Below are 20,893 nucleotides of genomic sequence, written 5' to 3'. Positions count from 1 at the left end.
GAAGAAATAAAGAAATTAAAGACTTTCTAGAGTTTAATGAAAATGAAGCCACAACATATCCAAACTTAAGACAAAATGAAAGCAGTCTTAAGAGGAAAACTAATAGCTTTAAGTGCCTCCAAAAAGAAACTGGAGAGAGCATACACTAGCAGCTGGACAGAACATCTGAAAGCTCTTGAACAAAAAGAAGCAAATTTACCCAAGAGGAGTCGAAGACAGGAAATAATCAAACTCAGGGCTGAAATCAACCAAATAGAAACAAAAAGAACTATACAAAGAATCAACCAAACCAGGAGCTAGTTCTCTGAGAAAATCAACAAAGTAGATAAACCCTTAGGCAGACTAACTAGAGGGCACAGAGACAGAATCCTAATTAACAAGATCAGAAATGAAAAGGGAGACGTAACAACAGACACTGAAGAAATCCAAAAAAAATCATGAGATCCTACTACAAAAGCCTATACTCAACAAAACTGGAAAAACCTGGAAGAAGTGGACAATTTTCTAGACAGATACCAGGTACCAAAGTTAAATCAAGATCACATCAATGATCTAAATAGTCCCACATCTGCTAATGAAATAGAAACAGTCATTAATAGTCTCCCAACCAAAAAAAGCCCAGGACCAGATGGGTTTAGTGGAGGGTTTTATCAAACCTTCACAGAAGACTTAATACAAATCTCCTCAAACTATTCCACAAAATAGAAAACAGAAGGTACTCTACCCAATTCATTCTATGAAGCCACCATTACTCTTATACCTAAACCACACAAAGACCTAATGAAGAAAGAAAACTTCTGACCAATTTCCTTTATGAATATCAATCCAAAAATAATAAAATTCATGCAAACCAAATCCAAGAACACATCAAAATGATCATCCACCATGATCAAGTAGGCTTCATCCTAGAGATGCAGAGATGGTTCAATATAAGGAAATCTATCAACATAATTCACTATATAAACAAACTCAAAGAAAAAAAAACATATGATCATCTCATTAGATGCTGAGAACACATTTGACAAAATCCAACATCCCTTCATGATAAAAGTCATGGAAAGATCAGAAATTCAAGGCCCATACTTAAACACAGTAAAAGCAATATACAGCAAACCAGTAGCCAACATCAAACTAAATGGAGAGAAACTTGAAGCAATCCCACTAAAATAAGGGACTAGACAAGACTGCCTACTCTCTCCCTACATATTCAATATTGTACTTGAAGTCCTAGCAGAGCAATTAGGCAACAAAAGGAGATCAAAGGGATACGAATTGGAAAGGAAGAAGTCAAATTATCACTATTTGCTGGTGATATGACAGTATACTTAAGTGACCCCAAAAATTCAACCAGAGAGCTCCTAAACCTGATAAACAACTTCAGCAAAGTAGGTGGATATAAAATTAACTCAAGCAAATTAGTGGCCTTCTTCGACACCAAGGATAAACAGGCGAAGAAATAAATGAAGGAAACAACACCCTTCACAATAGTTACAAATAATATAAAATACCTTGGTGTGACTCTAACTAAGCAAGTAAAAGATCTGTTTGACAAGAACTTCAAGTCTCTGAAGAAGGAAATTGAAGAAGATCTCAGAAGATGGTCACTTAATCAGAGATGGCAAGATCTCCCATGCTCGTGGATTGGCAGGATTAATATAGTAAAAATGGTCATCTTGCCAGATTCAAAGCAATCCCCATTAAAATTCCAACTCAATTCTTCACAGACTTAGAAAGAGCAATTTGCAAATTCATCTGGAATAACAAAAGACCCAGGATAGCTAAAACTATTCTCAACAATAAAGGAACCTCTGGTGGAATCACCATCCTGGACCTTAAGCTGTACTACAGAGCAATTGTGATTAAAAAAAAAAAATACATGGTATTGGTACAGTGACAGGCAGGTTGATCAATGGAATAGGACTGAAGACCCAGAAACGAACCCACAAACCTATGGTCACTTGATCTTTGACAAAGGAGCTAAAACCATCAAGTAGAAAAAAGACAGCATTTTCAACAAATGTTGCAGGCTCAACTTGTGGTTAGCAAATAGAAGAAGGCAAAACGATCCATTCCTATCTCCTTGTACAAAGCTCAAGTCCAAGTGGATCAAGGACCTCCACATAAAACCAGATACACTGAAACTAATAGAAAAGAAAGTGGGGAAGAGGCTCGAGCATATAGGCACAGGAGAAAATTTCCTGAACAGAACACCAATAGCTTCTGCTCTAAGATCAAGAATTGACAAATGAGACTTCATAAAGTTGCAAAACAACTTTATGTTGTAAGGCAAAAGACACTGTCAACAGGACAAAACGGCAACCAACAAATTGGGAAAAGATCTTTACCAATCCTATATCTGATAGAGGGTTAATATCCAATATATACAAAGAACTCAGGAAGCTAGACTCCAGAGAACCAAATAACCCTATTAAAAAATGGGGTACAGAGCTAAACAATGAATTCTCAACTGACTAATACCAAATGGTTGAGAAGCACCTAAAGAAATGTTCAACATCCTTAGTCATCAGAGAAATGCAAATCAAAACAATCCTGAGATTCCACCTCACACCAGTCAGAATGGCTAGGAAAAAAAACTCAGGTGACAGCAGATGCTGGAGAGGTTGTTGAGAAAGAGGAACACTACTTCATTGCTGGTGGGATTGCAAGCTGGTACAACCACTCTGGAAATCAGTTTGGTGGTTCCTCCGGAAATTGGACATAGTACTACCAGAGGACCCAGTTATACCACTCCTGGGCATATACCCAGAAGATGCTCCAACATGTAATAAGTACACATGCTCCACCATGTTCATAGCAGCCTTATTTATAATAGCCAAAAACTGGAAACAACCCAGATGTCCATCAACAGAGGAATGGATACAGAAATTGTGGTACATCTACATAATGGAGTACTACCCAGCTATTAAAAACAATGAATTTATGAAATTCTTAGGGAAATCTTAGGATCTGGAGAATATCATCCTGAGTGAGATAACCCAATCACAAAAGAATACACATTGTATGCACTCTCTGATAAGTGGATATTAGCCCAGAAGATCAGAACACACAAAGTTCAATCCACAAACCACAAGAAACTCAAGAAAAAGGAAGACCAAAATATGGATACTTCATTCCTTCTTAAAAGGAGGAACAAAATACCCATGGAAGGACTTGCAGAGACTAACTATGGAGCAGAAATTGAAGGAAGGGCAATTCAGCTTGATATATAGCTGTCTCCTGAGAGGCTCTGAAAGTACCCTACTAATACAGAAGTAGAGGCTCACAGCCATCCATTGGACTGAGTACAGGGTCCCCAATGAAGGAGCTAGAGAAAGGACCCAAGGAGATGAAAGGCTTGCAGCCCCTTAGGATGAACAACAATATGAACTAACTAGTACCCTCAGAGCTCCCAGGGACTAAACCACCAACCAAAGAGTACACATGGTAGGACTCATGGCTCCAGCAGCATATGTATAGTAGAGGATGGCCAAGTCGGTCAATAGGAGGAGAGGCCCTTGGTCCTGTGAAGGTTCTATGCCCTAGTGTAGGGGAATGCCAGGGCCAGGAAGCTGGAGAGGCTGGGGTGACGAGCAGGGGGAGGGGAGAGGGAACAGGGGTTTGGTTTTGTTGTTGTTTTTTGGTTTTTGCTTTTTTGTTTTTTGGAGGGAAAACTAGGAAAGGAGATATCATATGACATGTAAATAAAGAAAATATCTAATAAAAAACAACAAACAAACAAACAAACAAAAAATTAACCAAGAGCAATTTAAATTAAGATTACTTAGGGACCCAGAAAATATAGTTCAGTTGGAAGAGTATTTTCCTAGCATTCAGGAAGCCCTGGGTCTAGCATCATAAAATAGGTATGGAAGCAGACTTGGTCTAGGGAGCTGGGAACAGGAGGATTAGTTGTTTAAGATCATTCACAGCTATTTAGATAGTTGGAGGCCAGCCTGGCTTACATGAGACTATCTTTAAGGAGAAAAGTTATCTGCAGTCTGGAAACTTAGCTCAGTGGAAGAGTACTTGCCAAACATGTATGCTCCAGCAATACAACATCAAAAAGTTGATCTAGCTATGTCTTCACTTTTAATAATGATGCTCTAACTAGAGCTACATCAAGTTATAACAGTATGAAGACTTTTAAACTACACCAGACAATGGTAACAAACCTCTACAACTTGGAGGGGGAATGAAAATATATTATTGGTTTTTAAAACATTACTCCTAAAAAAATGTAGCTTTCTTGTGACTCTTTTGTTTGTTTTGAGGTTTTATTGTTTATCTTTTTTTGGAAGTTCTTTTTAAAAAATATCTATAACATAAAGTATGAGTAGAAAAACATATAAATTTAGGTACATATACAAGAACACACATGTGGGAAGGCAAGGGAACACACTTGCACAGAAATGTTTCACTGACAGTGGTCCTTGACTTTAGAATGAAAGATATTTTTAAGGCTGAAACCCACTCCATAGTGGAAACAGTAGGATTGCTTGGGCTCAGACCAATTCTCTCAGTCTTTTTTGTTTTTATGTTTTCAGTGACACCATAAAAGACTCTTCAGTGTTGAAGTCCTAACTGTAGTCCTTAAAGCTAAGTTTAAAGCAAGAGGTTCAAGATATTAAGAATAAAAAATTAAAACACTATAGTTATCTCAAAACATTTAATTTCTACATAAGATGTGATTTTTCTTGCTGTAGGCAATCTTGAGAGCTGTTTGCACATGTAAACTCACCATGTACAATGACATAATGAATGCATTCATTTAGTAAACTTTATAACTGACTCAGACCAACACAAGCTCCCAATCAGCCCCTCTTTACTCAGTACCATTAAGAAAGTAGTCGCTCCTCTGGGAACAGGTAAGTTATCAAGTCACAACCAACCTAGGTTTATTCCTTATGTTTGCCAGTTTAAAAAATAAACTGCCTTCACATATGGTATATGAATCATTTGAATATGCAATGTCCCCCCAGGCTCCTGTGTTGAGTACCTGGTTCACAGCTAGATGTACTGTTTTGCAAAGTTCTAAAACCTTTAGGAATAGAAGTCTCACTGGAGGAAGTAAGTCACTGAGGGTAGGACTTCAAGTTTTATAACCTGGACCTGGTACCTCTTCCTACTACCACAGAGCAACTTACCTTGACCACTGCGATGGGTTATAACTCCTTAGAACACTGAGATGAAGTAAATCTCTTCTCTCTGATGCTGCTTCTTTTCAGTTATTTTGTCACAGTAAAAGGAAAAGAATAAAATATACAAAGGAAAAGAATGTGATCAATTGAAAATTTACCATATGAACAGTAAAGGGATCCTGGCGGTTCAACATTGGCAGAAAGTATGGCCAGGCAGTGCTCTTGCTTCGTTTTGCATAGTCAAAGAAAATGCTGACACGCTGGTGATTTTCCTAAAAGAAAACCAAGCACATAATGATTATATACTGCTTCTCACCTGTTTATTGTATATTCCATTAATGTATAATTTTTTTCTACCGTACACATATAATTTGTCTCTGTCATTATTAGGTAACAGTGGCAAGAACTTGAAAAGCCTCGTCACATATCCAGAGTCAAGAGCCAAGAGAATAAATTAAAGTGTGTATGCTAGTGTTCAATCACTTTCTTCACTCATAAAGTTCAGGATTCCCTGCCTAGGTTTGATCCCATTCTCAGTGGGCAGGTCAACTTACATAACCTAGGTGATCCTACACAAATATGTCCATAGGAAAAATGATCTAGATAATCCCTCACTGAGACTACCTTTCCAAGTGATTACAGAATGTATCAAGTTGATGATTAACCTAAATAAACAAATAATAAAATTTTTTAAAAACCATCACCATAACATCAAGAAAGTATACTGGATATATACCAAACTTCATACATAAACAACTACAGAACACTAACAAAGAGAGCATCAGTAAATTTCATAAAGGAATGTATTTTCAAAATATGATAATTAACTGGAGAGATGGCTCAATGGGTAAGAGCATGTGCCATATGGTGTACCCACCATATGACTTTGCCATTAAGACAGGGGTTCAATTTCCAGCACTAGCTTGGAAGTTCATAACTACAGTCCTAGAGAATGCAATACTCTCCTCTGGCCTCCACTGCCACCAGGCACCATATGGTACACAGACATACATGTAAGCAAAATAAAACAAATAAATATTTTATTTATATATGTATATGTGTATATATATATATATATGAATAATTACATATATTGTTGAGGTTTGCCCCTCCCATTTTGTTCCATGCCTCCCAGATACTTCATATTGTTGCTATAACATGCCTGCCAGTCATTGAAACAAAAAAAAAATAACTGGATTCAGAGCAAGGTCATGCTGATCACAGGAAGAAAGAGAGGGGAGTTAGAAGGGAGAGAAGGATAGAGAAGTGAAGAGGAAGGGAAGAAGAAAGGAGGTGGGGAGGAAAGGACAGAGACAGACAGACTAATGTTAGGCTGGCTAAGATGGCACACACTTTTCATTCCAGCATTCAACAGATTCAGGCAGGACCATCTAGAATTTAAAGCTATCCTAGGGTACAAAGAAGATCCTACATCAATTAAACAAAACAAAAAGTAATCAACTAGACTAAGATCCAGTTATGTTCAACTCACTCCTGTAATCTCAGTACTTGGAATGCTAAGCAGAGGACTGCCATGAACTCAAGGCTACATAGTGAAATCTCAGACCAGATACATAAGGACCCTGTCTCAAAAAGCCAAAGAATAACAACAAAATTAGACACAAAATAATTTTTTTACCATGCAAAAAACAACATAAGCATAGACAAAATTAAAATACAAACAAGAAAAAACTATACTATAAATACAGATATACTTCTCATGGGTTCATAATGAATTCTGCAGATTTATGGAAAAAGCAAACAACTTGGTACTGGAAAGATAGTTGCTAATAACCCACAGGACAATTCCAGTTCTATTGATTCAAACACCCTGTTCTGGCCTCTGCAGTCATATAAGTGATACAAAAACATACAAGCAAAACACCCATATATATAAAATAAAATAAAGTAAAATAAAATAAAATGGATCTAAGCCAGACAGAAATATAAAGTAGACAAAGTAGACAAATAATTCAAAGATGGTATTTTAAAAGTTCCCTTTAAAAATATCAGAAAATATTCAACCTCATATATCATTTCAAATAAGGAAAAATGAAACCACCTGACAAAGTCCTCTGCCAGCAAGGCTGCAGAGAACCACAACTCTCACATGCTGCTAATGAAAATTCAAAGTAGAACACTGGGCCATCACTTAACACAGATACAAATGCAGTTATTCTTTACCTAGCAGTGCAACTTCTGAAAATTGTACTATAGTAAGAATTTGAAAGAATACTTGTAAAAGGTTACTCCTTACCTCATTTTACCTGGAAATGATGCCTTTTTGAACTGCTGTTACTATAAAGTATAAAACAGCAAGTCCCCAAAGAATATTCTTACCTGCAGCATATTATCAACCATGGAAAGAATGTTCTCACCTGCAGCATATCATCAACCATGGTTAGTATGTACTGCACCGTCTGCTCTTTGGAGATGTGTGTCATCAGATTTATAAAGGTTTTAGCACACTGCAAAACATCAAATTAATGTTATTATTCTCCACTTTTTTAAAATTTGAAACAGCATCTCACTATGCAACCCTGGCTATCCTAGTCTTCACTATGTGGAATAGGCTGGCCACAAGCTCAGAAATTCCCTTGTACTCCCAAGGTACTGGAATTAAAAGTACCACTACACCAGCACATTATTTTCATTTTTTTTTTACAATTTTAATGGCACTTCTATAAAATATTATGTTTCATAGAACAAGACAGAAATAATATTAGATAGCCAATTATAGAAAATATGTACTTTTTACACACATTACAATAAGACCTGAGGACTTCGCCATGACTTGTGTCACATTTTTTGACTGTTTATAATGATAAGCTTTAAAATACTTGCTGTTTTTAAGGATACCCACCTAGCCATTATCACTCTTGATTACTCAGAACAGCATAATAGCATAACATCTTATAGACAATTAAAGTCTAAAAATGATTCTAATATATATTTATTCATTATTTTTGAGATTAACTTGGAAGCAGAACAATCAAGAGTACTGGAGATTGTAATGAGAAAGCCCTGGTCTACTATACTTTACAGCGTATCAACAATATGGATCTCTCTGAAATACAGTAAGAATTGGAACCAAAAACATGGTATCTGACAATTTTCCTAAGATCATCATCATAGTCTGACTACACTTGGACCCTTTCACCCAAGCACAGCTCTGCATAAGAAAATGTGATAGGTAGCAGAACAGCATCTTATTTGGGTGCCAGGTTCTAAATTCAGCATGTAAGTCAAATAAAGCACAATTAAAACTACTTCATGTAAGTCTTTTAAATCATCCCAAAAAGTATGACTTTGCATAAGTAACACAATTCAATAACAAGTTTGGAGTCACAGTTTGAAAATCCTTGCATACTCTAAGGCAATACAGATTGACAAGAATCTATTCAGTACCCAATCAGTAAATCCTCCACGTAGGAAGCAACAAGAAAATGATACCTTATCAAAGTCATATTCTTCTAGAACTTACTGTATCTAATGTGTATGTGTGTGCATGTGTGTGGTGTGTAACTGAGATATACACACACATACATATGTACATACATATACACATATAGACATCCTATATATATGTATATATACATATATATGTGTGTCTATATGTATATACATATACATATACATATACATATACATGTGTATATATATATATATATATATATATATATATATATATATATACACATTCATATTCCATTGACACATAGTCCACATACTATATGGAACAGAATTTTTAAATTACATAGCATGAAGTGGAAATTTCTGGTTTCTTTGGAAACTCAGTTGTGTCATGTGAAGCTTTTCTGGAAACTGTCTTGTGAGAGGTCTCGTGATGTTTTTCCTAGAAGCTGTCTTGTGAGAGGATGTTTTGCTCAAGCAGACACATGAGAGGGTATATCATACTTTGCTGGATGCTTAGAAAGAATTTAAACATAACCCCACAGACAGTGAGAAGATGCTCTTGCATTGCTACACCTTGCAACACTTCACTGGTCTTCACTAGCTTCACTGGTCTTCTTTAGTTGTGCAACACTTTGCTGGCCTTCACTGGTCTTCGTACCATAGAGAGAAATGTACCAAAGAACACCTCATGGTGTTCTGACTGATTCTTGCTCCTTCCACTGTCTCAATTCAGTAGAACCTTGCAGTTTCTGCTGGATAAAGCTGCTGCTACTGATATGTATTTGGTGTTTGCTATTGGACTGGACGGTTGCTTGGGGGATTTGTGTTTGGGGTTTGTTATTGGACTGAACTGCTGGTATCCTGACAATAAAGAGTGGAATTGCCCTAAAAGAACTACTTCTAAACAGGTCCACAACTCCCTTTTCCTATAAGCCTTCTTTTTCCCCTACCCCTGGTCAGTGGGCTAGAAGGGACGTTGAAGTGTTTAGAACCCTAAGTAAAAGTAGGTTTTGAAAAATCTAAGCATACAATAGCATTTCTAAAATAACCTTTATAATACTGTCCAAGTTAAAAGTAAAAATACTTAGATAATTTAATCAAATATTAAACTGTAATCTCTTAGTAAAAAAAATTCCATATATAATCCTCAATGTAATATTTAATATACTGCCATTTTGTTTGATTAACAGCAGGTGCTGATTTCATGGCATTAACATAAAATGCCCACCACACCAGATACTGGAATCCAAAAGAACTTGTTTACTCCTTTCATCATACAGTGATTCATATAGTACTGGTAGGCATGAAAAATTGGGGTCAATCAAGAGGGAATCTTAATAATGTATATCAAAAGCCTTACAAATGTTTAAATTATGTGATCAACAATCATGTTCATAGAACTTAATATCAGGCAACTATTAATACTGTTCACCTCAAAACTCCTTGTAACAGGATAAAAAACAGAAATTACCGAAGTATGTAAAGTATTGGTTTCAAGCATTTTATGATTCATCCACTTAATAGATAACTCCAGATTTTTGTTTCTTTTGAGACAGAACTTCTTCCAAGGAGAAGACAGAGCTTCTCCTCAGAACTTCTCTTCTTCAAACCTTTAAATAAATTCAGTCTTCAGCAGAGCTATGTAGCTCTAGCTGTCCTAGAACTCACTATGTAGATCAGGCTGGCCTCATACTCATAGAGATCTGCCTAATTCTGCCTCCTGAGTGCTGGCAATTAAAGCCAAGTGACACTGTGCCCAGCTTAGAATTACTTTTAAAAGCCATTATTTGCATTAGCAAGAATGTAGGCGAAAAAAAGTCTCAAGAATGAAGTGAAAGCACTAAGTGATAACACTGGTCTCTTAAACAGAAAAACTATCAGGTGAATAATGCTTTTTTTATAGTTATTTAATAATATAAATTACAAAGACAAATTAACTATATAAAAACTTAAATTATCATATATAAAAAGTTCTAAAACAATTTAAAAAGAAATAATAAATAGAAACCCATCTTTGATATAAATATGGCAAATTACCAATGGATATATCTATACAGAGATGGTATGAGGGGACCAGGAGTGCAGCTCAGAGGCAGAACAAGAGCTTAGCATACATGATGCCCTAGGTTCAATGCTAGCACCACCACCTCTTTAAGAAAGAAAAAAAATTTTTTAAAGGGTGTGTGTATGTAAGTATAAGTGTGTATAAGTGTGTGCGTGAAGAGTAAGAGGGAAGGAAAGGGAGAGAGAAAGGGGGCAATACCAAAATATTTTAGATTAAAATACAGGGGACTCAAAAAAGCTCAGAATAGTTATAAATACTTAATGAGAAAAAATGTTAAGTCCTGGTGCCCCTTTCAGTTACAAATTCAAATATTTTACTTAAATTAAGCATTTCAAATATTACTACTGATAATGTAAAAAAAATTAACAAGTTTGAAAACTGCATATATTTCAAAAAAGTGACTTCCATCCCACACACTCAGATGGCATTCATCTGGGCTTAGTTGTACAAGCACATAATCATAGCCACGCAAAAGACTAAGCCAGGAGGATTATAGGTTCAAGAGAAGCCTGGACTACAGAGTGAGTTCAAGGTTAGCTTTGCAACTTAGTAAAATCTTATCTCCAAAAAGAAAATAAAGTTTTGAAGTAAAAAAGGAAGGGAGAGAAAAAAAAAAGACTGGAGAGAAGGCTCAGAGGTTAAGAGCATTTGTTGCTCTTGAAAAGGACCCTGTCCCATTCCTAGGACCCACATAGCAGCTTAACTGTTTGTACCTCAAGGGACCCAACTTCCTCATCTGGGCTCCATGGGAACCATGCACACATGTACTGGACTGTACTTACATGCAGGCATAACACTCATATATATAAAATAAAATAAATAAACAAATATTTTTTAAAGGTTTCAAAAGAGGCCTAAGTGTAACTGTAGAAAACTTGCATCAGCATGTTTAATCCTCAGTACTGCAAAAAGTAAAGAAAAAAGAAGGAACTCAAAACTGTATTAAAGAGATTGCTAAAACGGCATAGTGTTGTAGTTCCAGGTATTTTGTAGGAGGATCACAAACTGGAGGTCAGCTAAGCACAATTTAACATAATCTTGCCTCCTCATAATAAAGGCTGGGGTGTAACTCACTGGTAGAGTACTTGCCTAAGCAAGCAAAAACCCAATGGGTTTTATCCCTAACAAGGCAAAAAGTAGTTAGTACTAATGTTAATAACATACATGCAATATGCTACTACATAGTTATTAAAAGTTTTCTAGAATTTTAATTTTTATGTTGCAGTTTGAGACTGGAAATTGAATCCATGGTCTTTCTTGTAACACTTGAGCTACACCCCCAGGCCTTTCCAGACTTTATAATGATAGGGACATAAGTGCTCATTATACAACAAAAGTAAGAATCACCTGGCTGCCTTCAGTTTGAAGCATCTCTTGCTTCTCCTCAGAACTTCTTTTCATTTCAAACCTTTGAATAAATTCACAATCTTCAGCAGAAATCATCTGCCCCCTAGAAAGTAAGAATGAATTATTATTCTGTTCAGTAAGTCCTGAGCAGCCACTGTGAGAGGCACAGAAATTTGAAATACTTTTCCTTCCTCACTGGTGTATTCTAGAAAATTACAAGGGGCCACTGTTTTGTACTAGGTTCCTGTATTGGTCCCCACAGAACTAAAGAGTCTAACACAACCAGAAAAGACAGCAGACTAATTTCCCAAACCGTGTAGTGTCAATGGGCACAGTAAGGAGCATCCTGTGCTTATATCCTAACCAAAAAACAACACCTGACTAACCTAACCATAACCAATACTGCTATTCTGGCTCTCCATCCCCATCTTAGGACAGTAACTTAGACAAGAGTTTTCTGATCTTTATGCTCACCTTACCCATTAAAACTAACTTCCTGTGGTCAGTCCATCAGAAAACACCTCATTTTATGGAATAGTATTCCCTGACTATAGAAACACAAAGGAAACCAGTAAGCATCTTTTAGTTCATTGAAATTTGTCTTTTGATAGTTATAAGGGGCAAGTGCTAACTAAAGAGCCTTGTCATTATCCAAATGTTTAGCTCTACCACTTACTGATTGACTTAATCCATATAGTCTGGATTAATTTACCTAACCAAAAGAACAAGAACCACATGACTTTTAAAGGGCCTGTTATAAAGGACAGAACTACATAATCAAGATGCAATTAATACAGTACCTGGCCCACTACAAGAGTTCAATAAAATGTCACCTCTTTTATTCAAAGTCTCACTCTTAATTTCTCCCTATCCTAAGCCCAACATATTTGCTTGGCCTTCAACTCATTTTGGCCAAAGCCAATTTACAATCAAGTTCTACAGTCACTTCCTGGCATTTTTTTCTCTTCCAGTTGAGAATACAGTCATCTTCCTTCTCTTTGAAAAATAACCTCTCCTTAGCCAGGCATAGTGGCTCATGCCTTTAATCCCAGCACATAAAAGCAGAGGCAGAGCCACCCTGGTCTATATAATATGTATATAATACGTTTCAGGACAACCCGAACTGCATAGTGAGACCTTGTCTTAAAAAAAAAAAAGGAAAAAAAGGAAAAAAGAAAAGGGAAGAAAAATAGCCTCTCCATTATGATCTGTCCTCTCCAAAATCATCCTAGATCCCATTTTTCTCCGAGTTCCTTCACCATTGGCTTTTTGTTCTTCAGGTGTATCCAACTATTAACCCTTAAAACTTTGCTTTTCTTCCTGAACTCCTTTCTAGAGATTCAAGAGAATCCAATCTTCCTCTCTCCACTAAATCATCTCCAGCTATCTCTTACTTCCAAGTAAAAACAGATTCAGCAGCATCATCACTGAACCCGTCATCTCCAATTCCAAGATAGCTTAACCCTTCTAGCTGCTCTATTCATCAAGGACTCAGGTATGTCACAAGAACCACCACCACCCCCAAATACTAAAGTCTAAATCCAGGCCCTCCTTGATAAGACATGACAGTAGAACAACCCTGCAAGTTTCCAAATGACTCACTTCAAGACACATACTCTCCCTACAAGAAACTGAACCACAATAAACTACTTGAAGCCTCTAGTCACTACGCATTCAAGCCTAAGCTCTGACACTGCAGTCCCCATTCCTTCTGCCTGGGTTATTTCTGTGAGGCTCTTCATGTGTTCTGAAGACTTCCACTATAGCTCCTACACAGCTATATACTCCTTCCTTGTCATGTATCTCCTTTTGCTTTACATCTATGTATGTGTGCATATATCAGATTTCTTCACTTAATACTTAGCATAGTTTATATTTAATTTGTAAGGGTCTATTAGTGTGTTGTGATTCTTGTATCCTTAACACATGCTTCTGCTGAATTCCTGTTTGACAAACACAAACCCATCCCCACTTGTATTTTTATACTGCCTAGTTAAGTAAAAGCTTAATCAAATACAAATACATTTTATTAAATACATAAACATTCTTTTTTTAAAAGACTTATTTGTTTTATGTAAGTACACTGTCGCTGTCTTCAGATACACCAAAAAAGGGCATCAGATCCCATTACATACGATTATGAACCACCATGTGGTTGCTGGGAATTGAGCTCAGGACCTCTGGAAGACCAGTCAGTGCTCTTAACCACTCAGTTGTTTCTCCAGCCCACAATACATTGTATTTTCACAGCATATTAACTCATGAGGGCAAAAGCATATTGGACTTTGGCACAAGATAACTCCCCTACAGATTTTATATCTTCCGTAGATGTCATGGCACATGATCTACTGATTATGTATGTCATATCTAGCATGTAACTGTCCTTTCAGGGCATTTCATGCCCACTAGTGTTCTCATATCAGAAGGCTCAAGATCAAACATTTGGCCATATTTGAGAAACATTTGCACATAAACATGCAGAGCAGAGAGGGCTTACAAAAGAAACCTATAACTCAGTCAGCAAAATAAAAGTCAAACTAGGAAAAAGAAAATAAGATGTATGTAGGAACAAAGCTTCAGGAATGGAAAAGTACACAACTGAAAATCACTCCAAAAGCAAGCCAGACGTTCTGTTGCCCAGCTAGTGCTTTATGATCAACACTCTTCTGTTTACATCACAGACAGTCAGGCTCTACAAGCATGCGTCTCCTTGTCCTCTAATCTAAAAGCTTTCTAGACCAAAGAAGTCAGGAGTTCACAGGATTTAAATGATTACACATTGACCAATGGGGAAAAATTGAGTGTACATCTTTCTTTGCTAGTCCTTTAGTGGCTGGCCCTACAATATACCAGGTCCTTTAAAACAGGAATATGGATGTCATCCTAGACATCTTTCACTCACATATGTCAAATTGAGCACTATCATTCTCAAATCTGTCCAGCTCTGAGCATTCTAACAATCTTAACACTACCACTACCACTTCTACCTATGAACACACCCACCTCTTACACTGAACGCAAACAATCCATCAAGCAGTAAACTAGGTCATCTACTCCAGGCTAAGTAGCCTTAGCAGTGACCTTCAGGAGACTTGGCATTTTGGTTCTTGCAGTGGTACAGTGCATATTACATTCACACTCATTGTATAAGCACTCTAGGCTAGGCTCCTCAAAGCTCCTCCATGAAGATATACTGTTTTGAAAAGGCAATTCTACAATATGAACTATCACCTATACCTGACCATCACATTCATGTGCTGTACATGTTCACCTTCTTAGACTTCAGATACATTGTGGGTTTCAAAACTTAAGAATTGCCGGGCAGTGGTGGCGCACCTGGGAGGCAGAGACAGGAGGATATCTGAGTTGGAGACCAGCCTGGTCTACAGAGTGAGTTCCAGGCCAGCCAGGGATACACAGAGAAACCCTGTCTCAAAAAAAAAAAAAAAAAAAAAAAAAAAAAAAAAAAAAAAAAAAAAAAAAAAAAAAAAAGCATCATCCTGAAAAGCACCAAGTGACAGGAACATTCCCAACTCCTCCAAGGGTACCCAGGTACCCAGAATATCAGTCATCCCCTGCCTTGCTGTGAGCTTCAGTTCTCACCACTGCTTACCTCCAAACTATAAATAACTTCCAGCACAATCTTCCCTTTAGGACAGTTTCTGTTGTATTTGGACAAATCCTCTTTTCTGCCACATGGTCAAATAGCAAATGGTTTTCATCCTTGAAAACTCAAAGGACCACTGCATCAGGTAACTTCTGATGGTGGAATCAGCTATCCTTTTTTTGTACACTCATAAGCCTATCTTCCTATCATCATTAATGAAGTCTGTTTTGATACTATGATTTCCTTTTGAAATGCTACTCTACATAACCTTTGTGTAAGACAAAAAATAAGCAACAGATTTCTTAATTGATTTCTCAATGTGCATATTCAAATCTGACCCTCAGCAACGCAGTTATAAATTTGCTAAAATAAACCCATATGAAATAAAATGATGAAATATTATAAAGAATAAATAGGAGCTGATGAAGTGGCTGGGGGGCATGGGGAAAGAGGTAAATGCACCTACTACTCAAGCCTGGCAGCCTCAGTTTGAACTTCAGTACCAGAAAACCAGTTCTACCCCAGGTTATCCTCTGATTTGCAAAGGCATGGCATGCAGAACACACATGGGGTATTACAATCATCTGTAACTCCAGTTCCAGGGTATCTGAGACCCTCTTCTAAGCTCTGAGGGCACTAGCATATATGTGGCACACATATATACATGCAGGCAAAAACAGTCACATACATATAATAAAATAAAATAACTACCATGAACTGTTCTATTTCCCCAAGCTGTTCCTACCATGCCAGGCAGACTTCCTAAGACAGCTAGCCATGGAGAGGAGAAAATGTTAAAATTAATTTATTAGTATTTTTCCAGTATTTCTCTCATAGAAGCATGACCATGAAAAAGCCTGATGCAAATGCACATGACATCCATGACTCACAACAAATCAGTACGCACTGAAGATAAGACTGCCAGTTCACTTTGTTGGCACGAACTTCAGCAGCCTTGGCCGCAATGATGTTAGTTGGGACAGCGGCATCCACTGCACCTCGAATGTCCATCTTGGTCATCTAAACTTTATGATTTTGAATGTTAATCCACAGACCTTCAAGATAAAAACGGGATAGCAGGCATTTTATTTTTTGAACTACTAGTACTAATACAGCCATATTAATTTCATTTTGTTCGAATATTAAATATCCTAGCTCTGAAAAGCATTAACATATTTCAAATTTTGTCTACCACTCCATAAAAGGGTTTTCTATTGGCTTGTTCTTTTCCAGGGAAGAGTTTTTAATTATTAGCCTCAATATACACTGAACTTTTAAAATGACCACTTAAGAGACTGACAGCAAAATCAGAACTAACCAGAATATTAAGCAGAACTCTTCGACCACCTTAGTGCAATCATACCCAGTGCTTAGAATATGCTAAAAATAACCCAGAAGTCTACTGCTTTAAATCTATTCAATCACGTTCTAATCTCTTCTACAAAAAATAAAATACAAAAAAGGGCCAGTTAAGGTATTTATTGGCATCTATTATGCTTCTATTTGCAAAGACATTATATTAATTCCTTTCTTTAAAATTACTGATTCAAAATAAAATACAGCAAGAGGTGTGGTATACCAGTGCCTTCCTTTCAAACAGAAATTGACATTTTCAAAATCAATATTGAAAGAAATTTCTGAAACAACTTAGGTCCAGCCAACAATGGGAGTCTATTCTGACAAGAAAAATATAATAAATAAATAATGAGCTACCAAAAAAAAAAAAAAATTCCAGTCCTCAACTTAATAGATAAGTTACACCTCATTTTACTAAGATGCAAAAACCTAACTTTCCATTCCCAAAACTTGCCTTCGAGCAAAAGGAGGTTTAAAAAGAAAAGAAAATCATACCCAAATTCTATTCCGCGTTCCCAATGTGCTTAGTCAGTGTGAAACCTAAATTTCTCTTTGTGGGAACTTGTTGACTAAACAAGCAAGGTCGGCGCAGACTGCGGGTCCCAAGGTAGAACCGGCTCCATCCGGGAAAGGCTGAACCCAAAGGCACACGCAGCCTTCCCGGGAGGCCCCGGACCCCGCGGCTCGACCGAGGCCCCGGCTCAAGCCTGCCCACCCCCGCACGCTCTCGGCTTCCCGCAGAGGGGAAGGCCCAGCGGCTCCGCAGACCCTGACACGGCCAGCGGGGACACCGGTCCGCTCTCCGGAGCCGTGGACGGGCCCCAGGCGGCCTCACCTGGATAGCCTCGGGGAGTGAGGGCAGCACGGACGGGCAGGCGCCGGTCAAGCTCCGAGGCCTCAGAGGCCACGGGAGACCTAGAGCAAAACGAAGGCGACTCCGGGGGAGACGTTAAGAGCCTCACACAGAGGAAGCCGGAACAGCTGCAAAGTGACAGCAGAGTCTGGCACGTGACCAGCGGCACGTGACTGCAGCGGAAGGAGGAAGCCGAGAGGGCCCAAAACTGCTGGACCGCGCACTAGGCGGCCGTGCCCAAGTCTCTTAACTTGGGTACTTCAAGCTGGCTGGCAGAGCTCGCCACCCTACAGGCCACCTGTACCCAAAAGCCAAATATTATGACATCAGTCTTTGGAGAAGCTTGATTTATGACCTTTGAGTGGTTTTGGTTTGTTTGAATTAAACATCTCAGCCAGGAATTCATACTCAAGATTTTAAGCATAAAATTCAGACTGAGAAATACGTCATAGACCCACCAGTAATATATGTCTCAGAAAAACGATATTCACACTGTTTTCCTAACTTTATTTTTCTCTCGGCTTATATGTTTATCTCATAACCTATTTTAAACCTGAAGGCCTGAGCTGCCCTTTTTCTTCTAATTACACCAAAATCTATATAATAGTGTTTGGAGGCAAGTAAAAAAAGCACACAAAGAAATGTATAAAAAAATAAACACTATATTGTTACTTTAAAATTTTTTTGAGGACAAGTTTCAAAACCCATCATGAACTATAAAAGAAAAAAGTGAAGATGATACTGATTTTCTATCACTACTGCAACAAATTACCACAACTATAGTGGTTTAAATAAGCATAAATCCATCTTCTTCCGGTGTGTGGGTCAGAGGCCCAGAAAAATGGGTCTCTCCCATCTGAGCAGCTTCAGATTAGAGTGACTTTATGTTGAGGCTCAAGAGAAGCTGTTCTTCTTCCCTCTGTGTTCTTAGTCACCATCATCATGTCTGCTCTTCACTGACCACAACTCAGAGACGCATCCAAGTTTCCCCTGGATAACCCAAGCAACTCTCCTGATCCTTAACCTATTCATTTCTTCAGCCTTTGGTTCCCCTTTGCCAAGCGAGTTGGTATTTTCACCGGTTCATTAGGTTAGGACATCATGGGCCCATTATTCTATCAGAAATTAGGTAGAAGGATACACCCTGATTTAATGTAAGTTGCTGAATAAAGATACAAAAGGACAAGTTGCTAATTCAAAAGGACCTATATCTTAATACCTTCTGTGATATGCCTTACTTTTCTTAAGGAACACTTTTTAGCCAAATTGGAGGTTGGACATAGGGCTTCCTTGAGTGAGGCAAGCACTCCATAAACTGAAACTTCCCAGACCCGAAGTAGAACCACATTACCATTTTACAACTGGGTAGTTCAGGGCCATGGTAATGCTCTCCTGGTAAACAATGGCATTGCCACCTAACCCAACAGTTGAGTTCACTTGTCACACCCACAAGATGGAAGGTGACATCAGGCTCTCTGAAAGTTTTCTGCTGGACTTTACTCACTCAGTGTTCAGTGTGCAAGCCCACACTCAGACACAATAAGTACATAAATAAAGTTTTAATGTAAATTTTTAACTCAGTAGTGCAGCCTGGCATGGTAGTGCATGCCTGTGACCTTGGAACGGGGGTTGGGGGAGGGCAGAAAGAGGAAAGTTGGCTGATGGAGGCCATCACAACATGAACCATGAGACAAACACATGTTTGTCTCAAAGAAAAAACACATGTTTGTCTCAAAGAAACAAACAAATACCAAGTAATTATAAGATAATCTTTATGCTGCATACTTGAAATTTTTCTTTCAAAATGACTGATACTATGAATTAAGTCCCTTTGGGGAGGAGGTTGTCCAGAGATTGAAATAATGGCAAACATATTCTACCACTGAGCTACACTCCAACCCAAAGGAACTACAAAAACTGTACCCTAAATTGAAGATTTGCTTATGAAGAGAATACTAAAATTGACCCAATAACCGTGTAGTAAAATAACTCACTTATAAGAAATGAACAGGCTTCAAAGCTGTTTGCATTGACTGTCTTGTAAATGTAGTACATGTTTTATAGGTTCTAGGAGAAGCTCTTAAGGTTGAAACTGGGTCTTTGAGGGTTACTACTACAGTGTCAGAGAGGGATACTGATATTTGATACCCAGAAACCACTAATGATAACTAGAAGCATGTCAACAGCACACCATGTACAAGATGATTCCTGTCTTCAAATGTCAACAATAAGCCTGGGGCAAAAGCAGCTCAGTAACTCTTTTGATCAACCATTACAAATAGAGGAAAGTAAGTTCAAGGCTATGCAGGGGACATGGCCTTGCTATTACTAAATATCATGAAGTTGTGGCTATTGCACCTCTATTATTTGATGACTCAGGTAGAAACTTCTCTATTTTATGAAGTCCCATTAGTAAATTGTTGGTCTTAGTACCTGTGCTATCAGTGTTCTTTTCAGGAAATCTCCTGTGCCAATGAGTTCAAGACTATTCCCCACTTTCTCTTCTATTGAATTTCATGTATCTGACCTTATGTTGAGGTCTTTGATCCATTAGAAGTTGAGTTTTATGTAGAGTAATAAGTATAGATCTATTTGCATTCAGCTAGCACCATTTGTTGAAGATGCTGTACTTTTTTCCAGTGTGCATCTCTGGCTTATCAGAAAGCACGAACAGCAGCTTTGTTATTATTCAGGAGTTTTGTAGCTGTACTAGGTTTTTTGTGTGTGTTTCCATATGAAGTTGAAAAATGTCCTTTCAATTTCTGTGAGGAAATGTATTAGGATTTTGATGGAAATTGCACTCAATCTGTAGACTACTTTAAGTAGGATGGTCATTTTCACTATGTATATTTTTTATAATAGCAAAGCAAAAAATAAGAAACAAACTACAATAGTAACCTTGAGTTGTCATGACAAAATATAGTAAGTCTGATAAGGCAGACTTATCAACAAGCAAAAATGTGTTTCTCAAGCTAACCTAGAGTGCATACCTGCAGTCCCAGTACTTGGGGGATTAAGGCAGGAGGATCTCCAATCTCAGACAATCCTAATCTACACAGTGAGATCCTGGGGTATGTTTTGTTTCATTTTTGTTTATGTTTTAAAGGGAG

The 20,893-nt window shown here is 37.7% G+C and overlaps 1 protein-coding gene across 3 annotated transcripts in view; it reads right to left on the bottom strand.

The window, feature by feature from the left end:
- The window catches only part of Atp6v1h (ATPase H+ transporting V1 subunit H), a 97,311-nt gene extending 79,329 nt beyond the window's left edge, over positions 1-17,982 (bottom strand). Inside the window, exons 1-5 of one of the 3 annotated variants that reach the window (XM_031366764.1) lie at positions 17,766-17,982; positions 16,482-16,629; positions 11,968-12,070; positions 7,517-7,606; positions 5,297-5,410 (exon numbers count right to left, since the gene is read on the bottom strand). In XM_031366764.1, the coding sequence (XP_031222624.1) occupies positions 5,297-5,410; positions 7,517-7,606; positions 11,968-12,070; positions 16,482-16,594 (420 nt within the window). In that variant the 5' untranslated portion in view covers positions 16,595-16,629; positions 17,766-17,982. Of the gene's footprint in view, positions 1-5,296; positions 5,411-7,516; positions 7,607-11,967; positions 12,071-16,464; positions 16,630-17,765 lie in introns of those variants that run through there. The other 2 variants (XM_031366765.1, XM_031366766.1) reach the window with 2 other exon arrangements.
- Between the last annotated feature and the right edge of the window lie 2,911 nt (positions 17,983-20,893).

The sequence above is a fragment of the Mastomys coucha genome, unplaced genomic scaffold (assembly GCF_008632895.1).
Source record: "Mastomys coucha isolate ucsf_1 unplaced genomic scaffold, UCSF_Mcou_1 pScaffold14, whole genome shotgun sequence".
NCBI lineage: Eukaryota > Metazoa > Chordata > Mammalia > Rodentia > Muridae > Mastomys > Mastomys coucha.
This window is presented reverse-complemented; position numbering and strand designations above follow the sequence as displayed.